General features: G+C 39.8%; 1 protein-coding gene across 6 annotated transcripts in view; it reads right to left on the reverse strand.

The window, feature by feature from the left end:
- GPR156 (G protein-coupled receptor 156) overlaps positions 1 to 27558 on the reverse strand; it is a 129591-nt gene that overhangs the window by 71177 nt on the left and 30856 nt on the right. For all 6 annotated transcript variants that reach the window (XM_055383749.2, XM_019024080.4, XM_055383748.2 and 3 more), the window contains exons 2-3: positions 16950 to 17425; positions 16587 to 16723 (exon numbers count right to left, since the gene is read on the reverse strand). In XM_055383749.2, coding sequence (XP_055239724.1) covers positions 16587 to 16723; positions 16950 to 17045 — 233 coding nt within the window. In that variant the 5' untranslated portion in view covers positions 17046 to 17425. The remainder of the gene's footprint in view (positions 1 to 16586; positions 16724 to 16949; positions 17426 to 27558) is intronic.

Here is a 27558-nt window from a genome sequence, read left to right on the forward strand (position 1 = left end):
ACTGCTTTCTTTTATTCCCAATCACCTTCCCTTCAGCTCCAATTTCTCAAACCACAAAGAGAATAGAATCGATACGAAAGCAGCACAGCTCCTATCCCTGCAGCAAGGCATTATTTTTTAAATGCTATTAAAAAAACCACCAGAATGTACTTTTTGGTTTCCTCATGTTTTTGCACCCAGGTGATGCATTTGAAGCTCCCAGGAACCCTTAAATCATATTTTATACATTATGCTGAGCATAGTAGGTGTTTAGTTCACTGACTATTTACTGTTGATATTGATAGAGAAACCTCACTTGGATGCTAATGTAAGGCTTTCAGGAATGCAAGAATAAAGAAAAGATGAGTATAACTCTTCTCCATAGCATGGAGACCTTGAGGCCTTTTACAAAAATGGAAAACGATGTGAAATCTGGGGAGTCAGAGAGATTCTGAGAAGGGTATAACAATAATACCAAGAACCATGACTCATGTAGTATGTTGGAATTTCTGAAGGCAAAGAAGACAAACTCAGCAGGGTACATGAAAGTATGTAACTCAACTCTGCCAGGTGCAGCTCAAAGGGCCTGCATGAGGACCCTAACTGGGAAGGAAGTTGTAGTGGAGTGAGAAGACCACAGGGACATATTTCAGCCATTCACTGGTGTCTGTGTCTCTGTCACGCTAGCCCAGGATGCAGGCAGAAGTGGCAGGTGCCTCCATGCACAGTCCCTAGTGTTGAAGGCAAACGTACCAGGGGCCCTGAGCAGCTCTGTGCATTCTTGTCAGGTATGCCAAGAAGCAAGGCTCTGACTGCTCTTTATCCAGGCCATTTCTCAGGGTTGTGTTTGTAATGAGCAACCTTGAGGCATCAGGTAACATCTTCCCCTAGACAAAGAACAGGCTTGTTACAACTCACTGTAAAAGCAGTGGACTTACCAGGCTCAGGATTCCTCTCCTTAAATGGTAGCCCACTGTGTGTGTGCAAACATCCATAAACATCCATTATGGGACTTTCATTCCCCTCATGGCACGTGGGGCATGGAAACCAGTAAAAGCTCAATATTAAGTTCTGATTACTGCTTTTGCCATGAGTAATCAAGTGTTTTTTCTCTGACCCAAGAGTCTCATGTCTTTAGCTAACATCCATCAAACATTACCAGGCTAACTTGTTAACTTGCATGTAAGGTAAAAGCTCATACCCTACACAATTCTTGTTACTCTACCTTCTTGATTTCATAGGCAGTAAAATCCCAGATACTGCTGTGGAAATGCCACCTTTAAGCCTGAGAAGTAGCAATATGTAAATAACAGCTACCATCTATAATCATTATCACACGTGATATTGAAATAAGGTCTCAGAATAAAAGGTAGTCCTTTTATTTACTTTTGAACTTATAAACTTTGAACAAGTTTAGCTTCATGCAGAACTTACAACAACGCCCTTATTTTGTGAATTTCAGAGGAGGCACCAGACGTGCTTCCCTTTGGGCCTGAAATATCTCCTTTGTTCTAAGAGTTAAGTTATTATGGTCCTTATTAAGCTGCATGAGGAATCTAGGAAAAACAAAACATTCTCCCATATCAATTATTAGTATTGGCCGAGCATGGTGGCTCACTCCTGTAATCCCAGCACTTTGGGAGGCTGAGGTGGGCAGATCACTTGAGGTCAGGAGTTCGAGACCAGCCTGCCCAACATGGCGAAAACCTGTCTCTACTAAAAATATTTTTTTAAATCATAATAAAATCATCAGTATCAGGCAAAGTCATCAGATAGGTTTTAGGACACCTAGCAAGGTCCTTTGAAATGAACACTAATAAAAATCAATTAATTAATTAATTAAAAAAAAGAAAACGAACACTAGGTATGGTGTATTTTGTTCTCCATGAGAACCTGCTCAGAAAAATAAGGATGTATAATAGTTTTACTAGCTTTATTAAGGTATAACTGGCACACAATTTAAAGTGCATGACATACATATTTAAAGTACATGATTTGATAAGTTTTGATATATGTATGCACCTGTGAAATACCATAATCAAGGTACAAACATATCCATCACCCCAAAAAGCTTCCACATGCCCCTTTGTCATCCTCCTTTCCTGACTCTTTGCCAACCCTACTCATCCACAGGCAACGACTGATCTGCTTCTGTCACTACAGATTAGTTAGCAATAGATTAGTTTAGTTTTTCAGAACTTTGTGGAATTGGATTTACATAGCATGTAGTCATTTTGCCTGGCTTCTTTCATTCAGTGTAATTATTTTGAGATTCATCTTTGTTCTTCCAAGTATCAATAATTCATGTTTTAAATTGCTGAGCAGGATTCCATTGTATGGATATACTACAATTTGTTTAGCCATTCACTTGCTAATGGGTATTTGTGCTATTTCCAGTTTTTGGCTATTACAAAGAAAGTTGCTATGAACATTGGCGTACAAGTCTTTGTATGGACATGCAGTTTCATTTCTCTTGGGTAAAAACCTAAGAGTGGCATAGCTAGATCATATCATAGGTGTATGCTGAACTTTTAAAGAAACTGCCATGGCCGGGCGCGGTGGCTCATGCCTGCAATGCTAGCACTTTGAAAGGCCAAGACAGGCAGATTGCTTGAGCCCAGGAGTTTGAGACCAACCTGAGGAACATAGCGAAACTATTTCTATAAAAAAAATCAGCCAGGAATGGAATAAATAAATAAATAATCTCCCAGACTGCCTTCCAAAGTGAAGTGGTTGGACCAAATTATGTTCTCATCAGCAGTGTGTGCCAACATGGGATTTACTCAGTCTTTTTAATTTTAGCCATTCTAATGAGTGTATAGTGGTATTTTAATGTAGTTTTAATTTGCATTTCCTTAATGAGTAGTGGTATTGGACATCTTTTCATATGCTTATTTGTCATCCATATATCTTCTTTGGTGAAGTATCTGTTGAAATCTTTTACCCATTTTAAAATATTGAATTGTTTGTTTTCTTATTACAATAGTCCCCCTTATCTGAGGGGGGATACATTCCAAGACCCCCAGTGGATGCCTGAAACCATGGATAGTACTGAGCTCCATATATACTGATTTTTCCTATACATATATACCTATAATAAAGTTTAATTTATAAATTAGGCACAGTAAGGGACTGGCAACCATAACTAATAATAAAACAATTATGTATTAGTCTGTTCTCACACTGCTATAAAGGTACTACATGAGACTGAATATAAAGAAAAACAGGTGTAATTGACTCACAGTTCTGCATGGCTGGGGAGGCCTCAGGAAACTTACAATAATGGCGGAAGGCAAAGGGGAAGCAAGACACATTTTCACAAGGTGGCAGGAGAGAGAGACTGTGCAGGGGAAAGGGCCACTTAACAAACAACCAGATCTTGTGAGAACTCCCTCACTATCATGAGAACAGCATGAGGGAAACTGCCCCCATCACCCAATCACCTTCCACCAGGTCCCTCCCTTGACATGTGAGGATTACAATTTGAGATGAGATTTGGGTGGGGACACAGAGCCAAACCATACCAAATTATAACAATATGTCAGCATCACTACTCTTGAACTTTGGGACCACCGCAAAATAAGGGTTACTTGAACACAAAGCACTTCAATACCATGACAGGCAATCTGATAACCAAGATGGCTACTAAGAGACTAACAGGCAGGTAGCGTATATGGCATGGATATGTTGGACAAAAGGAGTATTTGTGTCCTGGGTGGGCCAGAGTGGAACAGCATGAGATTTCACCATGCTCCTCAGAAAGGTGTACAATTTAAAACCTATGAATTGGTTATTTCTGGAATATTCCATTTAATATTTTCAGGCCATGGTTGACCACAGGTAACTGAAACCATGGAAAGCAAAACCACAGATAAGGGAGCACCACTGTATTGCATTTTTAGAGTTTTTTTTTTTCTTTTTTTTTTTGAGATGGAGTTTCACTGTTGTCACCCAGGCTGGAGTGCAATGGAGCAATCTTGGCTCACTGCGACCTCTGCTTCCTGAATTCAAGCAATTCTCCTGCCTCAGCCTCCTGAGTAGCTACGATTACAGGTGCCTCCACCACGCATGGCTCATTTTTTTTTGTATTTTTAGTAGAGACGGGGTTTCACCATGTTGGCCAGGCTGGTCTTGAACTCCTGACCTCAGGTGATCCACCCACCTCAACCTCCTAAAGTGCTGGGATACAGGCGTGAGCCACCACACCCAGCCAGATATATGATTTCAAATATTTTATTCTAGTCTGTGGCTTTTTCTCATTCTCTTAAGACTCTCTTTGAAAGAGAAGATGTTCTTAATGATTAAAAAGTCTAATTCATCAGTGTTTTCTTTCATGGACCATGCTTTTGGTATTGTACCTAAGAAATATTTGCTTATTCCAAGGTCACAAAATTTTTCTTATATGTTTTCTTTTATAAACTTTACAGGTTTAGGTTTTATAAATAGGTCTGTGATCCATTTTGAGTTAATTTCTTAATATGGTGTAACATGTAGCTAGATCAAAGTTCATTTTTGCATATGGATATACATTTGTTCCAGCAGTATTTGCTGAAAAGACTGTCCCTTCTCCACTGAATTGCCTTTGTACCTTTGTTGAAAATCAGTTGACCATATACATGTGGATTTATTTCTGTAGTCTATTCTGTTCTGTTGATGAATATGTCTATCTTTGCCCAGTACCAAACTGTCTGCATTACTGTTAGTTTTGTAATATGTCTTGAAATCAGGTGGTCCTAGTCTTCCGACTTCATTCTTTTTAAAAGTTGTTTTGTCTATTCTAGGTCCTTCATATTTTCACATGAATTTTATAATCAGTTTGTCAATTTATACAAAAAAAGGAAATGTGACTGTTATTGGATTAAGTCTATAAATCAACTAGGGAAGAACTGACATTTAAACAATATTGAGTCTTCCAACTCAGCAACACAATGTATCTCCATTTATTTAGATTGTTTAAAATTCTCTTAGCAATGTTTTAAAGTTTTCAGTGTACAGGCATTTCACATTGTTTGTTAGGTTATCCCTAAATATTTCATCTATTTGATGCTGTTGTAAATGGTATTGCTTTTAATTTCACTTTTTCAATTATTTGTTGTTAGTATATGGAAATACAGTTGAGTGATGTACATTGATCTTGTATCCTGCAACCTTGCTAAACTCATGTATTAGTTCTAGTAGTTTTGTTTTGTTTAGAGATAGGGTCTGGCTCTGTCACCCAGTTTGGAGTGTAGTGGCACAATCTTAGCTCACTGTAGCCTCAAACTCCTGGATTCAAGCAATCCTCCCACCTCAGCCTTCTAAGTGTCTGGGTCTAAAGCTATGCACCACCATGCCCAGCTAATTTTTTAATTTTTTATAGAGACAAGGTCTCACTCTGTGCCCAGGCTGGTTTTGAACTCCTGACCTCAAGTGATCCTTCTTTCTCAGCTTCCCAAAGTGGTGGGATTACACTTTGGGTGGGTGAGCTACCATGCCTGCCCTGTTTCTTCCTTTTAAATGTTTCACTGGATTTTCTACATAGGTGATAAGGTCATCTGAGGGTAAAAATATTTTCATTCTTACTTTTTTTAAAAAGTAGGTGACTTTTGTTTATTTTTCTTACCTTATTGCACTGGCTAAAACCTCCAGTGTTGAATAGAAGTCGTGAGAGTGGATATCTTGTCTTCTTTCTGATCCTAATGGGAAAGGATTCGGTCTTTTACCATTAAAATGATGTTAGGTATAGGTTTTTTTATAGATGCACATTATCAGGTTGAGGAAGTTCTCTTCTTTTTAAAATTTTTTTAACTTTTAAGTTCCAGGGTACCTGTGCAGGTTTGTTACATAGGTAAACATGTGCCAGGTGGTTTGCTGCACAGATCAACCCATCACCTAGGTATTAAGCCCAGCATCCATTAGTTGTTCTTCCTTATGCTCTCCCTCCCCCAACCTTCCCCAACAGGCCCCAGTGTGTGTTGTTCTCCCCATATGTGTCTATATGTTCTCATAGTTCAGCTCCCACTTATAAGTGAGAACATGCAGTGTTTGGTTTTCTGTTCCTGCATTAGTTTGCTCCATCCAGGCCCCTGCAAAGGACATGATCTTATTCCTTTTTATGGCTGCATAGTATTCCATGGTATATATGTACCACATTTTCTTTATCCAGTCTATCACTGATGGGCATTTGGGTTGATTCCATGTCTCTGTTATTGTGAATAGTCCTGCAGTGAAGTTATGCATGCATGTATCTTTATAATAGAATGATTTATATTCCTGGGTATATACCCCATAATAAGACTGCTGGGTCAAATGGTATTTCTGATTCTAGATCTTTGAGGAATTGCCACACTGCCTTCCACAATGGTTGAACTAATTTACATTCCCATCAACAGTGTAAAAGCATTCCTTTTTCTCCACAACCTCACCAGCATCTGTTGTTTCTTGACTTTTTAATAATCACCATTCTGACTGGCAAGAGATGGTATCTCATCATGGGTTATTTCATTTTATTTTATTTTTATTTTTGAGACATTGTCTCACTCTGTCACCCAGGCTGGAGTGCAGATCTTGGCTCATTGCAACCTCTGCCTCCTGGGTTCAAGCAATACCTGGGTCCAAGCAATTCTTGTGCCTCAGCCTCCTGAGTAGCTGGAATTACAGGTGCTCACCACCATGCTTAGCTAATTTTTGTATTTTTAGTAGAGAAAAGGTTTGCCATGTTGGCCAGGCTAGTCTTGAACTCCTGACCTCAAGTGACCCACCCACCTCTTATTGTGGTTTTGATTTGCATTTCTCTTATGATCTGTGATGTTGAGCTTTTTTTCATGTTTGTTGGCTGCATGTATGTCTTCTTTTGAGAAGTGACTGTTCATGCCCTTTGCCCACTTTTTAATGGGGTTATTTTTTTCTTGTAAATTTGTTGAAGTTCCTTGTAGATTCTGGATATTATACCTTTGTCAAATGGATTGCAAAAATTTTCTCCCATTCTGCAGGTTGTCTGTTCACTCTGATGACAGTTTCTTTTGCTGTGCAGAAGCTCTTTAATTAGATCCCATTTGCCAATTTTTGGTTTTGTTGCAATTGCTTTTGGCATTTTTGTCATGAAATGTCTATGTCCTGAATGGTATTGCCTAGATTTTCGTCTAGGGATTTTACAGTTTTGGGTTTTACATTTAAGTCTTTAATTCATCTTGAGTTAATTTTTGTATACGGTGTAAGGAAGGGGTCCACTTTCAATTTTCTACATATGGCTAGCCAGTTTTTGCAGCACCATTTATTAAATAGGGAGTCCTTTCCCCATTGCTCATTTTTGTCAGATTTGTTGAATATCAGATGTTTGTAGGTGTGTGGTCTTATTTCTGAGTTCTCTATTCTGTTCCATTGGTCTATGTATCTGTTTTTGTACCAGTACCATAAGGTTTTGTTTACCGTAGCCTTGTACTATAGTTTGATGTCAGGTAGCATGATGCCTCCAGCTTTATTCTTTTTGCTTAGAATCTTAAGCAAAAAGATATTGGGGCTATTGGGGCTCTTTTTTGGTTCCATATGAATTTTATAATAGTTTTTTCTAATTCTGTGAAGAATGTCAATGGTAGTTTAATGGGAATAGCATTCAATCTATAAATTTCTTTGGGCCATATGGCCATTTTCACAATATTGATTCTACCTATCCATGAGCATGAAATGTTTTTCCATTTGCTTGTGTCCTCTCTGATTTCCTTGAGCAGTGGTTTGCAGTTCTCCTTGTAGAGGCCCTGCACTTCCCTTGTTAGCTGTATTCCTAGGTATTTTATTCTTTGTAGCAACTGTGAATGGGAGTTCATTCATGATTTGGCTCTCTGCTTGCCTGTTGTTGGTTTATAGGAATGCTAGCAATTTTTGCACATTGATTTTGTATCCTGAGACTTTGCTGAAGTTGCTTATCAGCTTAAGAAGCTTTTGGGCTGAGACGATGGGGTTTTCTAGACATAGGATCATGTCATCCGCAAACAAAGACAGTTTGACTTCTTCTCTTCCTATTTAAATACACTTTATTTCTTTCTCTTGCCTGATTGCCCTGGCCAGAACTTCCAATACTAGGTTGAATAAAAGTGGTGAGAGACGCCATCCTTGTCTTGTGCCAGTTTTCAGGGGGAATGCTTCCAGCTTTTGCCTACTTAGTATGATACTGGCTGTGGGTTTGTCATAGATGGTTCTTGTTATTTTTAGGTATATTCCTCAATACTTAGTTTATTGAGAGTTTATTGAAGAGACGTTGAACTTTATCAAAGGCCTTTTCTGTGTCTATCGAGATAATCATATGGTTTATGTGATGAGTTACATTTATTGATTTGCATATGTTGAACCAACCTTGAATCTCAGGGATGAAGTCAACTTGATCGTGGTGGATAAGCTTTTTGATGTGCTGCTGGATTTGGTTTGCCAGTATTTTATTGAGGATTTTTGTATTGATGTTCATCACGGATATTTGTCCGAGGTTTTGTTTTTTTATTGTGTCTCTGCCAGGTTTTGGTATCAGGATGACGCTGGTCTCACAGAATGAGTTAGAGAGGAGTCCCTCCTTTTCAATTGTTTGAAATAGTGTCAGAAGAAATGGTACCAGCTCCTCTTTGTACCTCTGGTAGAATTTAGCTGTAAATTCGTCTGTTCCTGGGCTTTTTTTGGTTGCTAGGCTATTTGTTACTGCCTGAATTTCAGAACTCATTATTGGTCTATTCAGGGATTCAATTTCTTCCTGGTTCAGTCTTGGGCAAGTGTTTGTGCCCAGGAATTTACCCATTCCTTCTAGATTTTCTAGTTTATGTGCATAGAGGTGTTTATAGCATTCTCTGATGGTTGTTTGTATCTGTGAGGTCAGTGGTGATATCCCCCCTATCATTTGTCATTGTGTCTATTTGATTCTTCTCTTTCTTCTTTATTAGTTTAGGTAACAGTCTATTTTATTAACTTTTTTTTTCAAAAAAAATCAGTTCCTGGATTTGTTGGTTTTTTGGAATTTTTTTTTTGTGTCTCTATCTCCTTCAGTTCCACTTCAATCTTGGTTATTTCTTGTCTTCTGCTAGCTTTGGGATTTGTTTGCTCTTGGTTGTCTAGTTTTTTAAGTTGTGATGTTAGGTTGTTGATTTGAGATCTTTCTAGCTTTTTGATGTGGGCATTTAGTGCTATAAATTTCTCTCAACACAGCTTTAGCTGTGTCCCAGAGATTCTGGTACACTGTCCCTTTGTTGTCATTAGTTTCAAGGAACTTCTTGATTTCTGCCTTAATTTCATTATTTACCCAGGAGTCATTCAGGAGCAGGTTGTTCATTTCCATGTAGTTGTATGGTTTTGAGTGAATTTCTTAATCTTGAGTTCTAATTTGATTGTGCTGTGGTTGGAGAGACTGTTTGTTATGATTTCAGTTCTTTTGCATTTGCTGAGGAGTGTTTTACTTCTGATTATATGATCAATTTTAGAGTGCCATGTGGCTATGAGAAGAATGTATATTCTGTTGTTTTTGGGTGGAGAGTTCTGTAGATAACTATCAGGTCCATTCGATCTAGAGTTTAGTTCAGGTCCTGAACATCTTTGTTAATTTTCTGTCTCAATGATCTGTCTAATATTGTCAGTGGAGTGTTAAAGTCTTTCACTATTATTGCATGGGAGTCTAAGTCTCTTTGTAGGGCTCTAAGAACTTGCTTTATGAGTCTGGTTGTTCCTATATTAGGTGCATATGTATTGAGGATACTTAGCGCTACTTGTTGAATTGAGCCTTTTACCATTATGGAATGCCCTTGTCTATTTTATCTTTGTTGGTTTAAAGTCTGTTTTGTCAGAAACTAGGACTGCAACCCTTGCTTTTTTCTGTTTTCTGTTTGCTTGGTAAATTTTCCTCCATTCCTTTATTTTGAACCTATGTGTGTCTCTGCACTTGAGATGGGTCTCTGGAAGACAGCATCTGGGTGTTTGCTGATGCTGACGGGTCTTTGCTCTTTAGCCAGCTTGCCATTCTCTGTCTTTTAATTGGGGCATTTAGCCCATTTACATTTAAGGTTAGTGTTGTTATGTGTGAATTTGATCCTGTCATCATGACGCTAGCTGTTTATTTTGCCAACTTGTTTATGTGGTTCCTTCATAGTGTCACTGGTCTGTGTACTTCAGTGTGTTTTTGTAGTGGCTGGTAAGTTTTTTCTTTCCATATTTAGTGCTTCCTGCAGGAGCACTTGCAGGGCAGTCCTGGTTGTAACAATTCCCTCAGCATTTGCTTGTCTGAAAAGGATCTTATTTCTTCTTCACTTATGAAGCTTAATTTGGCCTGATATGAAATTCTGGGTTGGAAATTCTTTTCTTTAAGAATGTTGAGGCCAGGCGCAGTGGCTCCCACCTGTAATCCCAGCACTTTGGGAGGCCGAGGTGGGCAGATCATGAGGTCAGGAGATCGAGACCATCCTAGCTAACACAGTGAAACCTTGTCTCTACTAAAAATACAAAAAATTAGCTGGGCGCGGTGGCGGGCGCCTGTAGTCCCAGCTACTCGGGAGGCTGAGGCAGGAGAATGGCATGAACCCGGGAGGCGGAGCTTGCAGTGAGCTGAGATTGCGCCACTGCACTCCAGCCTGGGTGACAGAGCGAGACTCAGTCTCAAAAAAACAAAAAATAAAAAAAATGTTGAATATTGGCCTCCAGTTTCTTTGGCTTCTAGGATTTCTGCTGAGAGGTCCACTGTTAGTCTGATGGGCTTCCCTTTGTAGATGACCTGGCCTTTCTCTCTGGCTGCCCTTAACATTTTTTCTTTCATTTTGACCTTGGATAATCTGACGATTATGTGTTTTGGGGTTGATCTTCTTGTGGAGTATCTTACTGGGGTTCTCCACATTTCCTGAATTTGAATGTTGGCCTGTCTTGCTAGATTGGCGAGGTTCTCCTTGATGACATTATGAAGTATGTTTTCCAACTTGGTTCCATTCTCCCCGTCTCTTTCAGGTACTCCAATCAGTTGTAGGTTTGGTCTTTTTACATAATCCCATACTTCTTGGAGGTTTTGTTTGTTTGTTTTCATTCTTTTTTCTCTATTCTTGTCTGCCTGTCTTATTTCAGAAAGACAGTTTTCAAGCTCTGAGATTCTTTCTGCTGCTTGGTCTACTCAGCTATAGACACTAGTGATTGGATTGTGAAGTTCTCACGTTGTGTTTCTCAGCTCCATTAGGTGTTTTATGTTCCTCTCTAAACTGGCTATTCTGGTTATCAGCTCCTGTAATGTTTTATCACGATTCTTAGCTTCTTTGCATTGGGTTAGAACATGCTCCTTTAGCTCAGCAAAGTTCGTTATTACCCTCATTCTGAAGGCTACTTCTGTCAATTCAGCCATCTCAGTCTCAGCCCAGTTCTGTGCCCTTGCTGGAGAGGTATTACAATCATTTGGAGAAGAGGCACTCTGGCTTTTTGAGTTTTCAGCATTTTTGCATTGATTCTTTCTTATCTTTGTGGGCTTATCTACCTTCAGTCTTTGAGGTTGCTGACCTTTCAATGGGTTTTTTTGGGGGTCTTTTTTGTTTATGTTGTTTCTGCTTTCTGTTTTTCTTTTAACAGTCAGGCTCCTCTTCTGCAGGGCTACTGTGGTTTGCTAGGGGTCCACCCCAGACCCTAATCACCTGGGTCCCTTCTGCACCTGGAGGTATCACTATCACCAGCAAAGGGTGCAAAACAGCAAAGATGGCTGCCTGCTGCAAACTGACGCTAGCCCAAACACTCCTGTAAGAGGTGTCTGGGGATCCCTTTGGGAGTTCTCACCCAGTCAGGAGGAATGGGATCAGGGACCTGCCTCAAGAAGCAGTCTGGCTGCCCCTTGGGGGACTGGGTGCACTGCACTGGGGGGGATCCCCTTTTGTCCAGACTGCTCAGACTCTCCAGAGCCAGCAGGCAGGAAAGGCTCAGTTGGCTGAACCACAGAGACTGTGGCCACCCCTCCCCTGAGGGGCTCTGTCCCAGAGAGATCAGAGTTCTGTCCATAAAACCCTGGCTGGAGTTGCTGAAATTCTCACAAGGAGGTCCTGCCCAGTGAGGGGGGATGGATCGGGGTCCCACTTAAAGAAGCAGTCTGGCCACAATCTGCCACAGCAGCTGTGCTGCGCAATGGGGAGGAAGTTCTGTTCTATGCTGTTTGTTGAGACTTTATCAGAAATTGATGTTGAAGTTTGTCAAAAAATTTTTCTGTATCTACTGAGATGATCATATAGTTCTCTTTTTTAGTTGGTAAATGTCATGAGTTATTGATCAATCTTTAGATATTAAACAAAGCTTCCATTCCAGGGATAAACCTCACATTGTCACGATGATGTATTCTCTTTTTAACATTTGGTGATACTCAATTTGTTAAAATTTTGTTTAAAATTTTGAATCTATGTTTACAGGACATATTAGCCTATAGCTTTCCTCCTCTCTTCTTCTTCTTCTTCTTCTTTTCTTCTTCTTCCTCTTCTTCTTCTTCTCCTCCTTCTCCTTCTTCTCCTCCTCCTCCTCCTCCTTCTCCTCCTCCTCCTTCTCCTTCTTCTCCTTCTCCTTCTTCTCCTTCTCCTTCTCCTTCTTCCTATTCAATTTTGAAATCAGGGTAATGCTGTCCTCATAGAATGAGTTGGGAATTACTTCTTTATTTTCAGTTTTTTTAGAAGAGTTTGAAGTTGAACTGGTAATATTTCTAAGTCACAGCTTAGTTGGGTGCCTGTGGCTCAGGTTTTCACATAAGAACACAGTCAAGGTGTCACCTGTTTCAAAGTTCACTGACATGGCTGTTAGCAAGCCCCAGGTACTTGCTGGCTGCAGGCTGGAAACATTAGTTCCTTGCCAATGAGGGCCTCTTTACAGGACAGCTTATAACACAACAGCTGGCCTCCCACAGAGTGGGAGTTAGTGGGACAATGAGAGAGATCTAAGGTGGAAGCCACAGTTTTTGTGAACTAATGCCAAAAGCGACATCTCACTAAAAAGCAAGTTAGTAAGTTCACCTCATACTCAAGGAGAGAGGACTTCATAGGAGTGTGACTACAAGGAGGTGGGAATCATCGAAGAACATCTTAGAGGCTATCTACCATAGTTGTTTACAACATTACCTTATCCCTCATATCTACAGAATCTATAGTGATGTCACCTCTCCCATTCCTTATTTGGGTAATTGTATCTTATTTCTTTTTTTTCTGATCACTTTGGCTAGAGGTTGATCAGTTTTACTTATCTTCATAGCTTTTGGCTTTACTGACTTTTTTTTCCTATTGTTTTCTGTTTCCTATTTTATTTTCTAACCTGATCTTTATTATTTCCTTTCTTCTACTTACTTTGGGTCTCATTTGCTCTTTTTTTCTGTTTGTAAGGTGGAAGATGAGGTCATGGATTTGAGACATTTCTTCTTTTCTAATATGGGGTTTAGTGCTCTAGATTTCCCCCTAATACTGCTTTAGTGGCATCCAACAAATCTAGGTTGTATTTTCATTTTAATTCTGGTCAATATTTTCTAGTTTTCCTTTTGATTTCTTTTTTTACCATGGATTAAAGTGTTCTATGTAGTTTCTAAATATTTCAGGATTTTCCAGAGATCTTTCTGTTATTGATTTCCATTTTAATTTCATTGTCAGAAAACATAGTTTATATGACTTGAATCCTTTAATTTTTTTTTTTTTTTGAGACAGAGTCTTGCTCTGTTACCCAGGCTGGAGTGCAGTGGCATGATCTCAGCTCACTGCAACCTCTCTGCCTCCCGGGTTCTCCTGCCTCAGCCTCCCAAGTAGCTGGGACTACAGGTGCATGCCACCACACCCATCTAATTTTCGTATTTTTAGTAGAGATGGGTTTTCACCATGTTGGCTAGGCTGGTCTCAAACTCCTGACCTCTGGTGATCTATCCGCCTCAGCTTCTCAAAGTGCTGGGATCACAGGCATGAGCCACTGCACCCGGCTTGAATCCTTTTAAATTTAATGAGACTTTTTCTATGGCCCAGAATATGATATATCTTGGTAAATGTTCCATGTGTACTTCAAAAGAATATGTATTCTGCTGTTGTTGGGTGAAAGGTAATATAAATGTCAATTGGGTCAAGTTGGTTGATAGTGTTTAAGTTTTCTTTATCTTTACTGGTTTTTGAAATTTTTATAAAAATTCAATATCTGCAACTGGATTTAAACATTTTTGTATTATTTTTATTGTGTTAAAATATTTTTCTTCCTCTCCTTTCTTGCATGTACACACACATGAATACTCACACACACAGTCCCAAATTTAGAGACCACAGAATTGTAACGAAATAAAGCATCTGATTGTGATGCTGCATCTTTTAACAAATGTATTGTTCAATAAAACACTTTTGAAACTGGGTTATTTTATCTTTCCTTGTCTGACCTTGTAAGCCACTTAATTGTAAAATGTGTTTCTATTCACAATACCTCTTAATATTTTATTCTTTATGCCAAGTCATGCTCCCACTGCAAACAAAACAGGCAGCAAAATATTTAATAGAGTGAAAGAAATATAAGGGTTTCTAGTATAATGCTGTTTACAGGTGTTCCTGTTTTAACAGGATATATAAATACTTGATAAACCTTGTATTCTGCAAAATTATATGTAAAAATAATAGACTGTGGGGAAAATAGGATGGGGTCATAACACTCAAAACAGTTAACTTTGTAACAAGAGTATTAATAAAATATTAATTGTTCCAACTAAAACACTACCACCCAGTAAATGTCCACTAGCATTTGTACCCAGGATCAAAGTCAACTTCTACAGTCTTAAATCTCAAGACACAGGTCCTCAGGGGCATTCATCTCCAATAGATAACATTGTCAAAAAATTAAAAATCTGCTCTGGATCTGTGCTTTAACAATCAACTGAAGTTTTTACACATAAGGCAAATGTCTTCTCCACTTCTTCATCTACTCCTACAGCCTCATCTTGTAGGGAAGACACAAGTTCTTAAGCCATTAAGCCAGACACTACTTGCCCCAAGGGAAGGAACTGCCAAGCTTAAAGCTTCCTTTACTAGCTGTGAGAAAGCTTGCCACTGAATGTTTAAATTATTGATTTGCTGGGGGAAAAGTAACATATGAATCAATGACATAATTTTCTTATTACCAACTGGGTAATACCAATTGAGTATTACTTTGCATTATAGAAACATGTTACAGCTGAAAAGACTGTACTCCATAGTTCTCTAACCTTGAAATGCATGATTTTCCCAGTCATTTTGTTGGCAGCAGCCACCGTTGGGATTTAAATCTCTTTCCTCCCAGGATCACTGGATGCATATTTACTGAGCACCTATTATATCCCAGAGTCTGTTCTAAATGCTGCAGACACAGTGGTGGGCACAAGAGGACAGGCAAAGTCCCTGTGTTCACATAATTCCATTCTGGTAGGGGATACAGACAATCAACAGGTAAATCAACAAATATGGTAATAGCAGACTATGCTTGCTATAAGGAACATAAAACAGGCTGATAGGATATGGAATGAGATGAGGGGGTGATCATGGGTAGGGATGCTACTTTAGATAGGATGATCAGGGAAGGCATCTCTGAAGAGGTGACACTGGAGCCAAGACCTATAAGATGAGAAGGAACTAGTCATGGGACTATCTGAGGAGGACTTCCAGGCAGAGGGAACAGTACAGGAACAGTAAGTACAAAAGCCTTGAGATGGGAGTCAGCGTAGTGTGCTTGAGGAACAGAATGAAAAGTGGCTGAGGCAGTCTCTGGGGTATACTCTAGTTGGAGTGCCACATATCACCACCATGCTGAGGCTGACCCAACAACCAATCACTGCTGCTTAACAATTCCATGTCCTCCATGCCTAACATGGTAAAACAGCATCCCAAAATGCAACCGACCAATTCTCATCTGAGTGTCAAATCCACAGGCAATGGAGCACGACATGCTTGGTCACCACACAGTGTAAGGCTGGAGTGGGGCTGGACGAGTTTGGCTGGTTTGAGGAAGTTGTTAATTTCTGATTGTGGGCTCCATCTAGAAGTCAGCTGTGGGCTAAGGAGAGGGCTGGAGCAGGGCTTCTCATGAGGCACCCTGGGACAGCTGTGGTAGGATGAGGGTGCAGTGTTGGGGTGGGAGAGATGGGATGGGCCCTGAGGAAGGATGAAATTGCATCCAAGGCAAGGTGCTATAAACCCCTTCAGAAAAAAGTCACCATTTTGCTTCTTTTGCGAATCCTGGGAGCCATACTTACCCTGATGAGCTGGTGACTTTCTAGTCAGCCAGAATTATCTAGCAAATAGCCAGGTAGCAGTGCTTCACTGCTTTTGCAGAAACCCTAACTCACCCAGACTGGTTCTGCTGTGCTGTCCTCAAGTTTTTGTGTTGTTTTGGAATCCTCTACATGGTCTTCATTTTAAATACAGATACCTCATCTTCTCAGGATTGTACCTCCATTATAGAGACTCTTCATTCTCTTCTTTGGATACCCTTGCAGTAGTTAGCACAATACCGACCTAGATCTTTCCCCTTCTCAACAGGTAGACTATTTCAGAGGGAATGTCTCATGTGGTTTAATCCTGTAGTGGGAGACCAGATAGTGGCTTGTGCTGCCAAAAGATACTAACATTTGGGGTTTCATGATTGAGCTATGTGTGATGAGAAACTGGGCTGCTTACCTGTTCTTCCTGCAGCGAATTGTAAAGGCAAGAAAGAAAAGTATCAGCAGAAGTCCACAGCTGAGAAAAGTCCAAACAATACCCAAGAGGACAGGAGATAATGAAGAGATGGTCTTACTGCTGTGGTGGGAAGATGTCTGAGGACAGAATAAGGAGGAGCTGTTAGGAATGAAGGATCTTCTATAGGTCAAAAACAAACTGCCCCATCGTCACCAAGTGCTGGGAAATATGTATCCTGCATGAGCAGTTTCTCCTCCCACTCCTCCCCTTCCTCATCCCCCTTTCCCTCCACCTCCTCCTCCCCAACACCACCACCACCACATACATCTGAGCAGCCCTGGCATCCTGTGGCTGCTCACTTACAATTGTTGTCTTGCAGAGATCATGAAGGGGTCTCCGATCCAGCTCCTGGCCAGGAAAGCTGTCACACAATTCAGAGCAGTTTATTTCAGGCTCCATGTCACCACATGCCCCTGTTGGTGTGTGCTTATTCACAGTCTTGGTTACCCACTGGTAGGGATGTAGATCTTTGACTAAGACACAAGAGCAACTCAAATCTTTTCTTCAGAGGCCCCATTTTGGAGCTGGCTGCAGGCTCAGAATCCAGAGTGAACAACCCATTCAGGTAGAAGCAAAGGGTTATTTCGCTAGGCTCCTTCATCAGACATCCTTCAACTGGTCACCCTCCAAAATCAGACATCCTTCAACTGGTCCCCTGCTGCGAGTGCATGCCATGTGAGTCAAGAGTGGACATCTTAGTAACCATCAGGCTACACAAGGTGATGATTCTGGTTAACCACCAGATGGCAGTCACTGTTCGAGTACCCTCACTCTGGTTCCTGAAGAAAGGAAAGCAATTAAACCTGTTAAACAAAGGCATGTACACACACACACACACACACACATACACACACGTAAACGGTTTATTACAGAGGTTTTAAAATATCATCTATTTTACTTATATAGTTATATTTTATACACTATTATATATATTACAAAGGTATCAAATATCATATATTTAAATCAACATATTTTAAGCCATTATAGTAAATAATATTTTTAAAACAAAGATAAAGCATATCTAACATTTTCTGCAGTTTCTTTTCAGATCCTTTTTATGGCCCAGTACTGTAAAGACCTTAGCTTAGACTTGTGAGCCACATTTTTCTTTTTTCCATACTGGGAAACCCAGTGCCCTCCCAAGATCTTTCTATGCAGCTCATGGCTTAAGTTCTGTCTGATCCTGGATGGTGCTGGGCTCAGGTGCCCCACGCTGTCTCCACACATGATCTGTGGGTCACTCTAGCTCTTGTTCTCTCTAGCTCTTGTTCTCTATGTCCAGTCGGCTGGGGTCAAAGAAAGGTACCCAAGCTGCCTGCAAGAGTCTTTGTGTGTTTGTATTTAAACTGTGAGACTAACAGGCGTGAGATAGACTACTCAGGCAATAGGGAAAGAAACTGGGGAGCTCTAGGAACTCCTGCAGAGTGAGTAGCTGGCCAGAGGATGGTGTTATTTCTCTCAGAAGATCCTTGCAATATGAATAATGTGATCTAAAGAGAAGCTCAGCCTTGTGGAACAAAGACAGAAAGGCAAAAAGGCTCAAATTAGCACCAGTAGAAAAGATAGCCATATCCCTAATTCTTTAAAGCAATCAATCCCTTAATAGAGAAAATAGATTTGAAATTTTACCAGTGGTAATCTAAAAGAGGCTGCCACTTCTGCTTTGTGTTTTTTAAAGAGCTTAGCACAGTTTTCTTTGATTGTGGAGGAAAATTGGACAAGGCAAAAATATCCATTACTATTATTTCAATAGCCACTGAACACAGGGCCCATGTTTAAGCCAGAACAACAGTGACAGGTGGAGAGTGACATCTTTGGAGTCTGTGTGCTTAGGCACAAACAATATAGCACCAGGTGCTGACCATTCATTGGCCTCTCATATGTTCCTGAATTATTTACCAGGTTTATTACAATGAAATCCCAAGAGAACTAAAAGCCACTATCTCCCATCAAGGCATTTAAATTATTGCATATTCTAGTCAGATTATTGAATGCAAAATTAAGAAGCAAATATAAAAACCTATTTGCATTCTAATTTAGTTGAGATTTTAATTGCTAGAAAGATATTTTTTCTTTTCTTTTTTTTTAAAGTTAGAGATTTCCTATTGTGCCTTCTAGCACAGAACCATACTGCAAACCACAGGGAGGACTATTACAACATGATGGATTAGAAGAAAATGTATTTTTCCTATATTGCCCTTTTAATCATAGCGGCAAATAAGTACACTTATATTTGAACCATTATTCATTCAATGTTTATATATTATTATATCATTTGGAAGAAGTGTATATGTATATGTATGGGTGTATATATACATAAAACCTCATTTTGTCCTCACTACAGTGTTTTGTGATGTAAACACCATTCCTCATTTTCAAATAAGTAAACTGAAAAGCAGAGAAGAAGAAAACCCTGCTCCAAATCTGCAGAGGCAAGAATCCCAAGAGTTTACATTCCAAGGTCAATGTCATCCCAGTATACACTCCACATGGTGCAGACACTCTGGACTAACTTCTTCCAAGAAGATACCAAGGGGCCTCTTGGGTTTCTTCAGCTTTAGTTCCCAGAGGTGCACTTCTGTGGGCTCCCTAGAGCTTGGCATGCCATAGTGCCTCTTTACCAGTAGTTCTCAACTATGCAATTTTGCACCTTTAGGGGACATTTGGCAATTCTGGAGACATCTGTGGTTGTCAAAATTAAGAGAAGGATGCTATTCACATCTAGTAGGTAGATGCCAAGGATGCTGCTAAACATACTATAATTCACAGGATGGTCTGAACAACAAAGAATTATCTGGCCCCAAATGTCAACAGTGCTAAGGTTGAGAAACCCTGGTCAACACTGTGCACCCCAGGTGGGCTGACAATCTTAAACTTAAATTATCTTTGAGGGATTCTGTAAATATGATGGGGTTGTCCATCTGAGCCTAAAGTCCTGGGGGATGCAACTCTGACTTGGAATAAATTTCTGAGCACATTCTAGAGGTACCCTTGGATAAGCTAAACTCACTGGCGTGGAACCCTGAATGCTAGGCCCCTCTTCAGTCCATGGATATCCAGTGTAGAAACTTTATATACTGTGATATTGGGCTCCTACATGGGACAGGCATTAAACTGCAAACTTGGCACACATTCACAGAGATTCACACAAGAGGAGCTGATGAAACAATGAAGGGCTCAATCATTGAAAGGAAAGAGTTGAATGGTTTCAAAAAGTGTTTAGTGATTGGGAAAGTGGGTGGGGAGTTATCAGAGAGGGTAATGGTAAGACATCTGACCACAAGATATATACAGAATCGAAGGCACAAAGGGAAGGGTCTTCCAGGCCCCTCCAAAAGCTACCTTCCCCCTGTACCCTCACAACTAAGTCTCTAGGGAGAAACTGTTTATGTCATAGACAGTAGTAGACCCAAGGCCATGTGTGGTAGTGTTTGCAATTTATTTGACAGAGATTACAGAATCCCTCCCAGTGATTAGGATAAGGAAAACAGACACTATCCCCAAGTGCAAGACGGTCATTTGCAAGTTCACCCCTCTGTACAGGCCCATATCTTTCTCACAAAATCTCTATTCTTCTATACATAATTTATGACCAGTCATACAAATACTGTCTTTTAACAAGTTGTTTTGGTTGTTTTGCAGTTGGTAGAACTTCTGCTTCTGTCTGTGAAGAATTAACTGCTGTGTGAATTGCTTTTTTCTGTGAACAAGTTGAAAACCAGACAAAACACATGAAACAATCATTTTCAGGCATTGTACAACAGATGCCACACAACTGGGGTTCCTAAGAGATACTGCCTGGAGGTCATTTCCAGGTCACAGCATGTGGAGGGAAAACCAATCAGAACCTAGAATTCTACCTGAGGTAAGGGGAATGGATTGGAATTTGAGGATGTTGAGGTGGTTAGAATTTGTGGGACAGAGTAATGAAGAAGAGGGAGATACAGAGAGTGGGGAGAGCACTTTGGAAATCTGCAGAGGATCCCCCCCAGTCTTCTTCTAAGTATGATTTGGATATGAGCTGGAAGAAACTACTTGGAGTTGAAGAAAAAAAACTGATAGGCAATAGCTGAGTAATTCCTAGAGCTCACACAGGGCTGAGACTACCCTGTGTTTCCATCAGCCAGTGTGGAGAGACCCCAAAATACACAGGACATTGGATAAAATCCTCAGAAAAGCTACATCTTAGTAGTAAAAACAAATTAACTCTAAACTAGATGTTACTCTGGATATACCCTAAAGGAAAGTCTCAAATGGATCAAAGTGATCTGTAAAAACTCAATTGCATTCCAGAACACAACTCAATGCTCTTAAAAGGAATATAACAAGATCCAGTGCTCAACAATGTAAAATTCAAAATAATCACCAGGCATTCAAAGAAATGAAAAAATATGACCTATAACCATAAAGTTTTAAAAAATAAATAATATCAGACACAGAAATAACAGAAATGATATAACTATCACACAAGAACCTTAAAACAACTATTATAAATATGCTCTAGGATATAAAGCAAAATATGAACAAAATGAGGAGAGAATTGAAAGATAAAAAGGAGATCTAAATGGAACTTCTAGAGATAACAATATAATATCTGAAATAAAAATGCAACAGATCAGACATTGCAAAAATAAACATTGGTTAACTTAAAAACATAGCAATAGAAATTATCCAAAAATCTGACCTCATTTAAAATTGCTTCACACTCCCTCTGGCTTTTGTAAATGTTCTTTCTCTGATCTGCCTTTTCCTCCATTGTCCTCAACAGCTTTTATTTTTATTTATTTATTTTTTTTGAGACAGAGTCTCACTCTGTTGTCCAGGCTGGAGTGTAGTGGCGGGATCTCAGCTCACTGCAACCTCTGCCTCCCAGCTTCAAGCGATTCCCCTGCCTCAGCCTCCCTAGTAGCTAGAATTACAGGCACCTGCCACCATACCCAGCTAATTTTTGTATTTTTAGTAGAGACAGGGTTTCACCATGTTGGCCAGCCTTGTCTCAAACTCCTGACCTCAAGTGATTCTCCCGCCTCGGCCTCCCAAAGTGCTGGGATTACAAGTATGAGCCACCATGCCCAGCATGTCCTCAACACCTTTTAATGTGTTATTTAATTTATATATGTATTGGTGTCCACCGATTATTGTTTGACTTCCCCCATTAGAATACAAATTCTGTGAAAGTAAGGATCTTAATTTTGTATACCAGTGTATTTTCAGGTGCATAAACAGAAAATGATTGATAAGAATGATATATGGCAGCGGATCAAGATGGCAAAATAGAAGGCTCCACTGATCATTCCCTCTGCAAGGACACCAAGTTAACAGCTATCTACACAGAAAAAAACACCTTCATAAGAACCAGAAATCAGAGCAGAAAGGAAAACTAGATCAAACTCAGCTGAAATGTGCAAACGGAGGGAGGATTTAAAACAGCCCTAGCCAGAGAAGAATCACCAATCCCAGTGGTCTAAACTTGAGTGCCTATAAACCTCACCAGTGAGGTCCACAGTGCTCTTTGTCTCCAAGTAAACTTCAAAAGCAGTCTAGGCCATAAGGACTGCAACTCTTAGGTGAGTCCTGGTGCTGAACTAGGCCCAGAGACAGCAGACTGGGAGTGCACGCAACCTACTGAGACACCAGCTGGGGCAGCCAAGAGAGTATTGGCATCACCCCTCCCCTTACCCCAGGCTACACAGCTTACAGCTCCAAAAGAGACCCCTTCCTTCCACTTGAGAATAGGAGAGGGAGAAGTGGGGAGACCTTTGTCTTGCGTCTAGGATACCAGCACAACCACAGCAGGATAGGGCACTGGTCAGAGTCATGAGGCCTCCATTCTAGGCCCTAGAAACCAGGTGACATTACTAGACACACCCTGGGCCAGAGGGAACCCACTGCATTGAAGGAAAGGACCCAGCCCTGCCAGCATTTATCACCTGCTAAGTGAAGAGCCCTTGGTTCTGAATAACCAGCAGCAATAACCAGGGACTATGTTGAGGGCCTTGGGTGAGCCTCTGAGACTTGCTGGCTTCAGGTGGAACTCAGTACATTACCAGCTGTGGTGGCTGCAGGACAAAACTTCTGCCTGATAAAAGCAGAAGGAAATGTAAAAGGAACTTTGTCTTGCACCTTAGGTACCACCACAGATACAGGGGGTTAGAATACCAAGAGGGCTCTTGGAGTCTCTGATTACAGGACTTGACCCTTGGGCAGCATTTATTACAGGACTTGACCCTTGGGCAGCATTTCTGGACTTTCCCTGGGCCAGAGGGGAGCCCACTGTCCTAAAGTGTGAGTCTCAGGCTAGGTAACATTCAGGACAAGCTGATTTAAGAGAACTTGGGCCTTAAGGGAACATCAGCAGTAGTCTGGCAGTCCTCCTCATGGCCTGGGTTGGCAGTGGCCAACATGGCGAAACCCTGTCTCTACTAAAGGCAGTTCCTCTGCCTTTGGAAAGGGGAGAGAAGAGTGGGAAGGCCTGTGTCTTGTGGTCTGAGGGCCAGCTCAGCCACAGTATAATAGAATACCAGGTAGACTTCTAAGGTTTTGGACTCTAGTCCTTGACTCCTGGACCTACCTGGGGCATAGGGGAAGGATAAAACCTTTCCTCTAAAATCTGGAACACAACAAGGATGCCCACTGCCATCACTGTTATTCAACATACTACTGGAAGTCCTAGCTAGAGCAATTAGATAAGAGAAAGATATAAAAAGCATCCAAATTGGAAAGGAATAACTCAAATTATCATTGTTTGCAGACAATATGATCTTATATTTGGAAAAACCTAAAGACTCCACAAGAAAAATGATTAGAACTGATAAATTCAATAAAACTGCAGGATACAAAATCAACACACATTTACCCAAATAAACATGAATCATTCTAGTATGTTCATTGCAGCACTATTCACAATAACAAAGACATAGAATCAACCTAAATGCCCATCAATGGTAGACTGGATAAAGATAAAAAAAATAAAGTTCTTGTAATACACAAGAACTTCACAATGCAATCACAAGTATCCATAGGATGGACCAAGCAGTGGAAAGAATTTCAGAGGTTGAACACTATCTTTCTGCATATAGACAGGCAGACAAGAATACAGAAACAAAGAAAAAGAGAAGAAATGAACAAAACCTCAGAGAAATATGAGATTATGTAAAGAGACCAAACCTATGACTTGACTGCGGTACCTGAAAGAGAGGGGCAGAATGGAACTGAGTTGGAAAACATACATCAGGATAGCATAAAGGAGAACTTCTCCAAGCTAGCAAGATGGGCCAAAGTTCAAATTCAGGAAATGCAGAGAACCCCAGTAAGATACTCCACAAGAAGATCAACTCCAAGATACATAATCATCAGATTCTCCAAGGTGAAAATGAAAAAAAAAATGCTAAGGGTAGCCAGAGAGAAAGTCCAGGTCACCTACAAAGGGAAGCCCAACAGAAAACAGTGGACTCCTCAGCAGAAACTCTACAAGCCAGAAGAGACTGGAAACCAATATTCAACACTCTTAAAGAAAAATATTTCCAATCCAGAATTTCACATCGGGCCAAACTAAGCTTCATAAGTGAAGGAGAAATAAGATCCTTTTCAGACAAGCAAATGCTGAGGGAATTTGTCACAACCAGGCTGCCCTGCAAGCACTCCTGAAGGAAGCACTAAATATGGAAAGGAAAAACTGTTACAGCTACTACAAAAACATACTAAAGTACACAGACCAGTGACACTATGAAGCAACCACAAAAACAAGTCAGCAAAATAACCAGCTAGCATCATGATGACAGGATCAAATTCATACATAACAATACTAACCTTAAATATAAATGGGCTAAATGCCCCCAATTAAAAGTCAAAGAATGGCAAGCTGGATAAACAGCCAAGGGCCATCAGTACGCTGTCTTCAAGACACCCATCTCAAGTGCAAAGACACACATAGGCTCAAAATAAGGGAATGGAGAAAAATTTATGAAGCAAATGGAAAACAGAAAAAAGCAAGGGTTGCAGTCCTAGTTTCTGACAAAACAGACTTTACACCAACAAAGATTAAAAAAAAAAGACAAAGAAGGGCATTCCATAATGGTAAAGCATTCAATTCAACAAGCAGAGCTAACTATCCTAAATATATATGCACCCAATACAGGAGCACCCAGATTCATAAAGCAAGTTCTTAGAGACCTACAAAGAGACTTAGACTCCCACACAATAATAGTGAAATACTTTGACACTCCACTGAAAATATTAGACATATCACTGAGACAGAAAATTAACAAAGATATTCAGGACCTGAACTAAGCTCTGGATCAAGAGGACCTGATAGATATCTACAGAACTCTCCACCCAAAAACAACAGAATATACATTCTTCTCATCACCACATGGCACTTTTTCAGCAAAGGCAAAAGAATTGAAATCATAACAGTCTTTCTGAAAACAGCACAATCAAATTAGAACTCAAGATTAAGAAATTCACTCAAAACCACACAACTGCATGGAAATTGAACAACCTGCTCCTGAATGACTCCTGGGTAAATAACAAAATTAAGGCAGAAATCAAGAAATTCCTTGAAACTAATGAGAACAAAGAGACAACATACCAGAATCTCTGGGGTGCAGCTGAAGCAGTGTTAAGAGGAAAATTTATAGCACTAAATGCCCACATCAAAAAGCTAGAAAGATCTCAAGTTAACAACCTAATATCACAACTAAAAGAATGACAGAACCAAAAGCGAACAAATTTCAAAGCTAGAAGAAGACAAGACATAACCAAGATCAGATCAGAGTTGAAATGAAAATATAGACACAAAAAGCCTTTCAAAAAATCAATGAATCCAGGAGCTGTTTTATTTAAAATTAATAAAAAGATAGGCAACTAACTAGACTAATAAAGAACAAAAGAGAGAAGAATCAAACAGACACAATCAGAAATGTTAAGTGGGATATCATCACTGATCCCACAGAAATACAAACAACCATCAGAGAATACTACACACACCTGTATGCACATAAACTAGAGAATCTAGAAGAAATGGATAAATTCCTGGACACATACACCTTCTCAAGACTGAAGCAGAAAGAAATTGAATCCCTGAATACACCAATGACACGTTCTGAAATTGAAATTGAGGCAGTAACAAATAGCCTACCAACCAAAAAAAGGTCAAGATCAGACAGATTCACAGCTGAATTCTACCAGCGGTACAAAGAAAAGCTGGTACCATTTCTACTGAAACTTTTCCAAAAAATTGAAAAGGAAGGACTTCTCCCTAACTCATTCTTGAGGCCAGTATCATCCTCATACCAAACCTGCCAGAGATACAACAACAAAAAAAGAAAATTTCAGGCCAATATCCTTGATGAACATTGAGGCAAAAATCCTCAATAAAATACTGGCAAACCAAATCCAGCAGCACATCAAAAAGCGTATCCACTACGATCAAGTTGGCTTCATCCCTGAGATTCAAGTTTGGTTCAACATATGCAAATCAATAAATGTGATTCATCACATAAACAGAATAAAAGACAAAAACCACATGATTATCTCAATAGGCCCAGAAAAGGCCTTCGATAAAATTCAACATCCCTTCATGTTAAAAACTCTCAATAAACTAGGTACTGAAGGAACATACTTCAAAATAATAAGAGCCATCTATGACAGTCCCTCAGCCAGTATCATACTGAATGGGCAAAAGTTGGAAGCATTCCCCTTGAAAACTGGCACAAGACAAGGATGCCCTATCTCACTATTTCTATCCAACATAGTATTGGAAGTTCTGGCCAGGGCAATCAGGCAAGAGAAAGAAATAAATGGTATTCAAATAGGAAGAGAAGAAGTCAAAGAACAAATTATCTTTGTTTGCAGATGACACGATCCTATATCTAGAAAACCCCATTGTCCCAGCCCAAAAGCTTCTTAAGCTGATAAGCAACTTCAGCAAACACTAAGGATATAAACATCAATGTGCAAAAATTGCTAGCATTCCTATACACCAACAACAGGCAAGCAGAGAGCCAAATCGTGAATGAACTCCCATTCATAATTGCTACAAAAAGAATAAAATACCTAAGAATACAGCTAATAAGGGAAGTGAAGGACCTCTTCAAGGAGAACTACAAACCACTGCTCAAAGAAATCAGAGAAGACACAAACAAACTGAAAAACATTTCATCCTCATGGATAGGAAGAATCAATATCGTGAAAATGGCCATATTGCCCAAAGTAATTTATAGATTCAATGCTATTCCCATTAAACTACCATTGACATCCTTCACAGAATTAGAAGAAAACCATTTTAAAATTCATATGGAACCAAAAAAGAGCCCTAATAGCCAAGGCAATATTAAGCAAAAAGAACAAAGCTTGAGGCATCACACTATCCAACTTCAAACTATAGTACAAGGCTACAGTAGCCCAAATAGCATGGTAGTTGTAGAGAAGCAGACACATAAACCAATGAAACAAAATAGAGAGCTCAGAAATCAGACCACATACCTACCACCATCTGACTGTTGACAAGCTTGACAAAAGCAAGCAATAGGGAAAGGATTCCCTATTTAATAAATGGCGCTAGGGGAACTGGCTAGCCAAATGCAGAAAATTAACACTGGACCCCTTCCTTACACCACATACAAAAATTAACTGAAGATGGATTAAAGACTTAAATGTAAAACCCAAAACTATAAAAAAAAAACTCTAGAAGAAAGTCTAGGCAAAACCATTCAGGACATAAGCACAGGAAAAGATTTCATGACAAAAATGCCGAAAGTGATTGCAATGAAAGCAAAAATGACAAATGGAATCTAATTAAACTTAAGAGCTTGTGCACAGCAAAAGAAGCTATTATTAGAGCAAACAGACAACCTAAAGAATGGGAGAAAAATTTCTGCAATCTATCTATCTGACAAAGGTTTAATAACCA

This window comes from Gorilla gorilla, chromosome 2, assembly GCF_029281585.2.
Source record: "Gorilla gorilla gorilla isolate KB3781 chromosome 2, NHGRI_mGorGor1-v2.1_pri, whole genome shotgun sequence".
Taxonomy (NCBI): domain Eukaryota; kingdom Metazoa; phylum Chordata; class Mammalia; order Primates; family Hominidae; genus Gorilla; species Gorilla gorilla.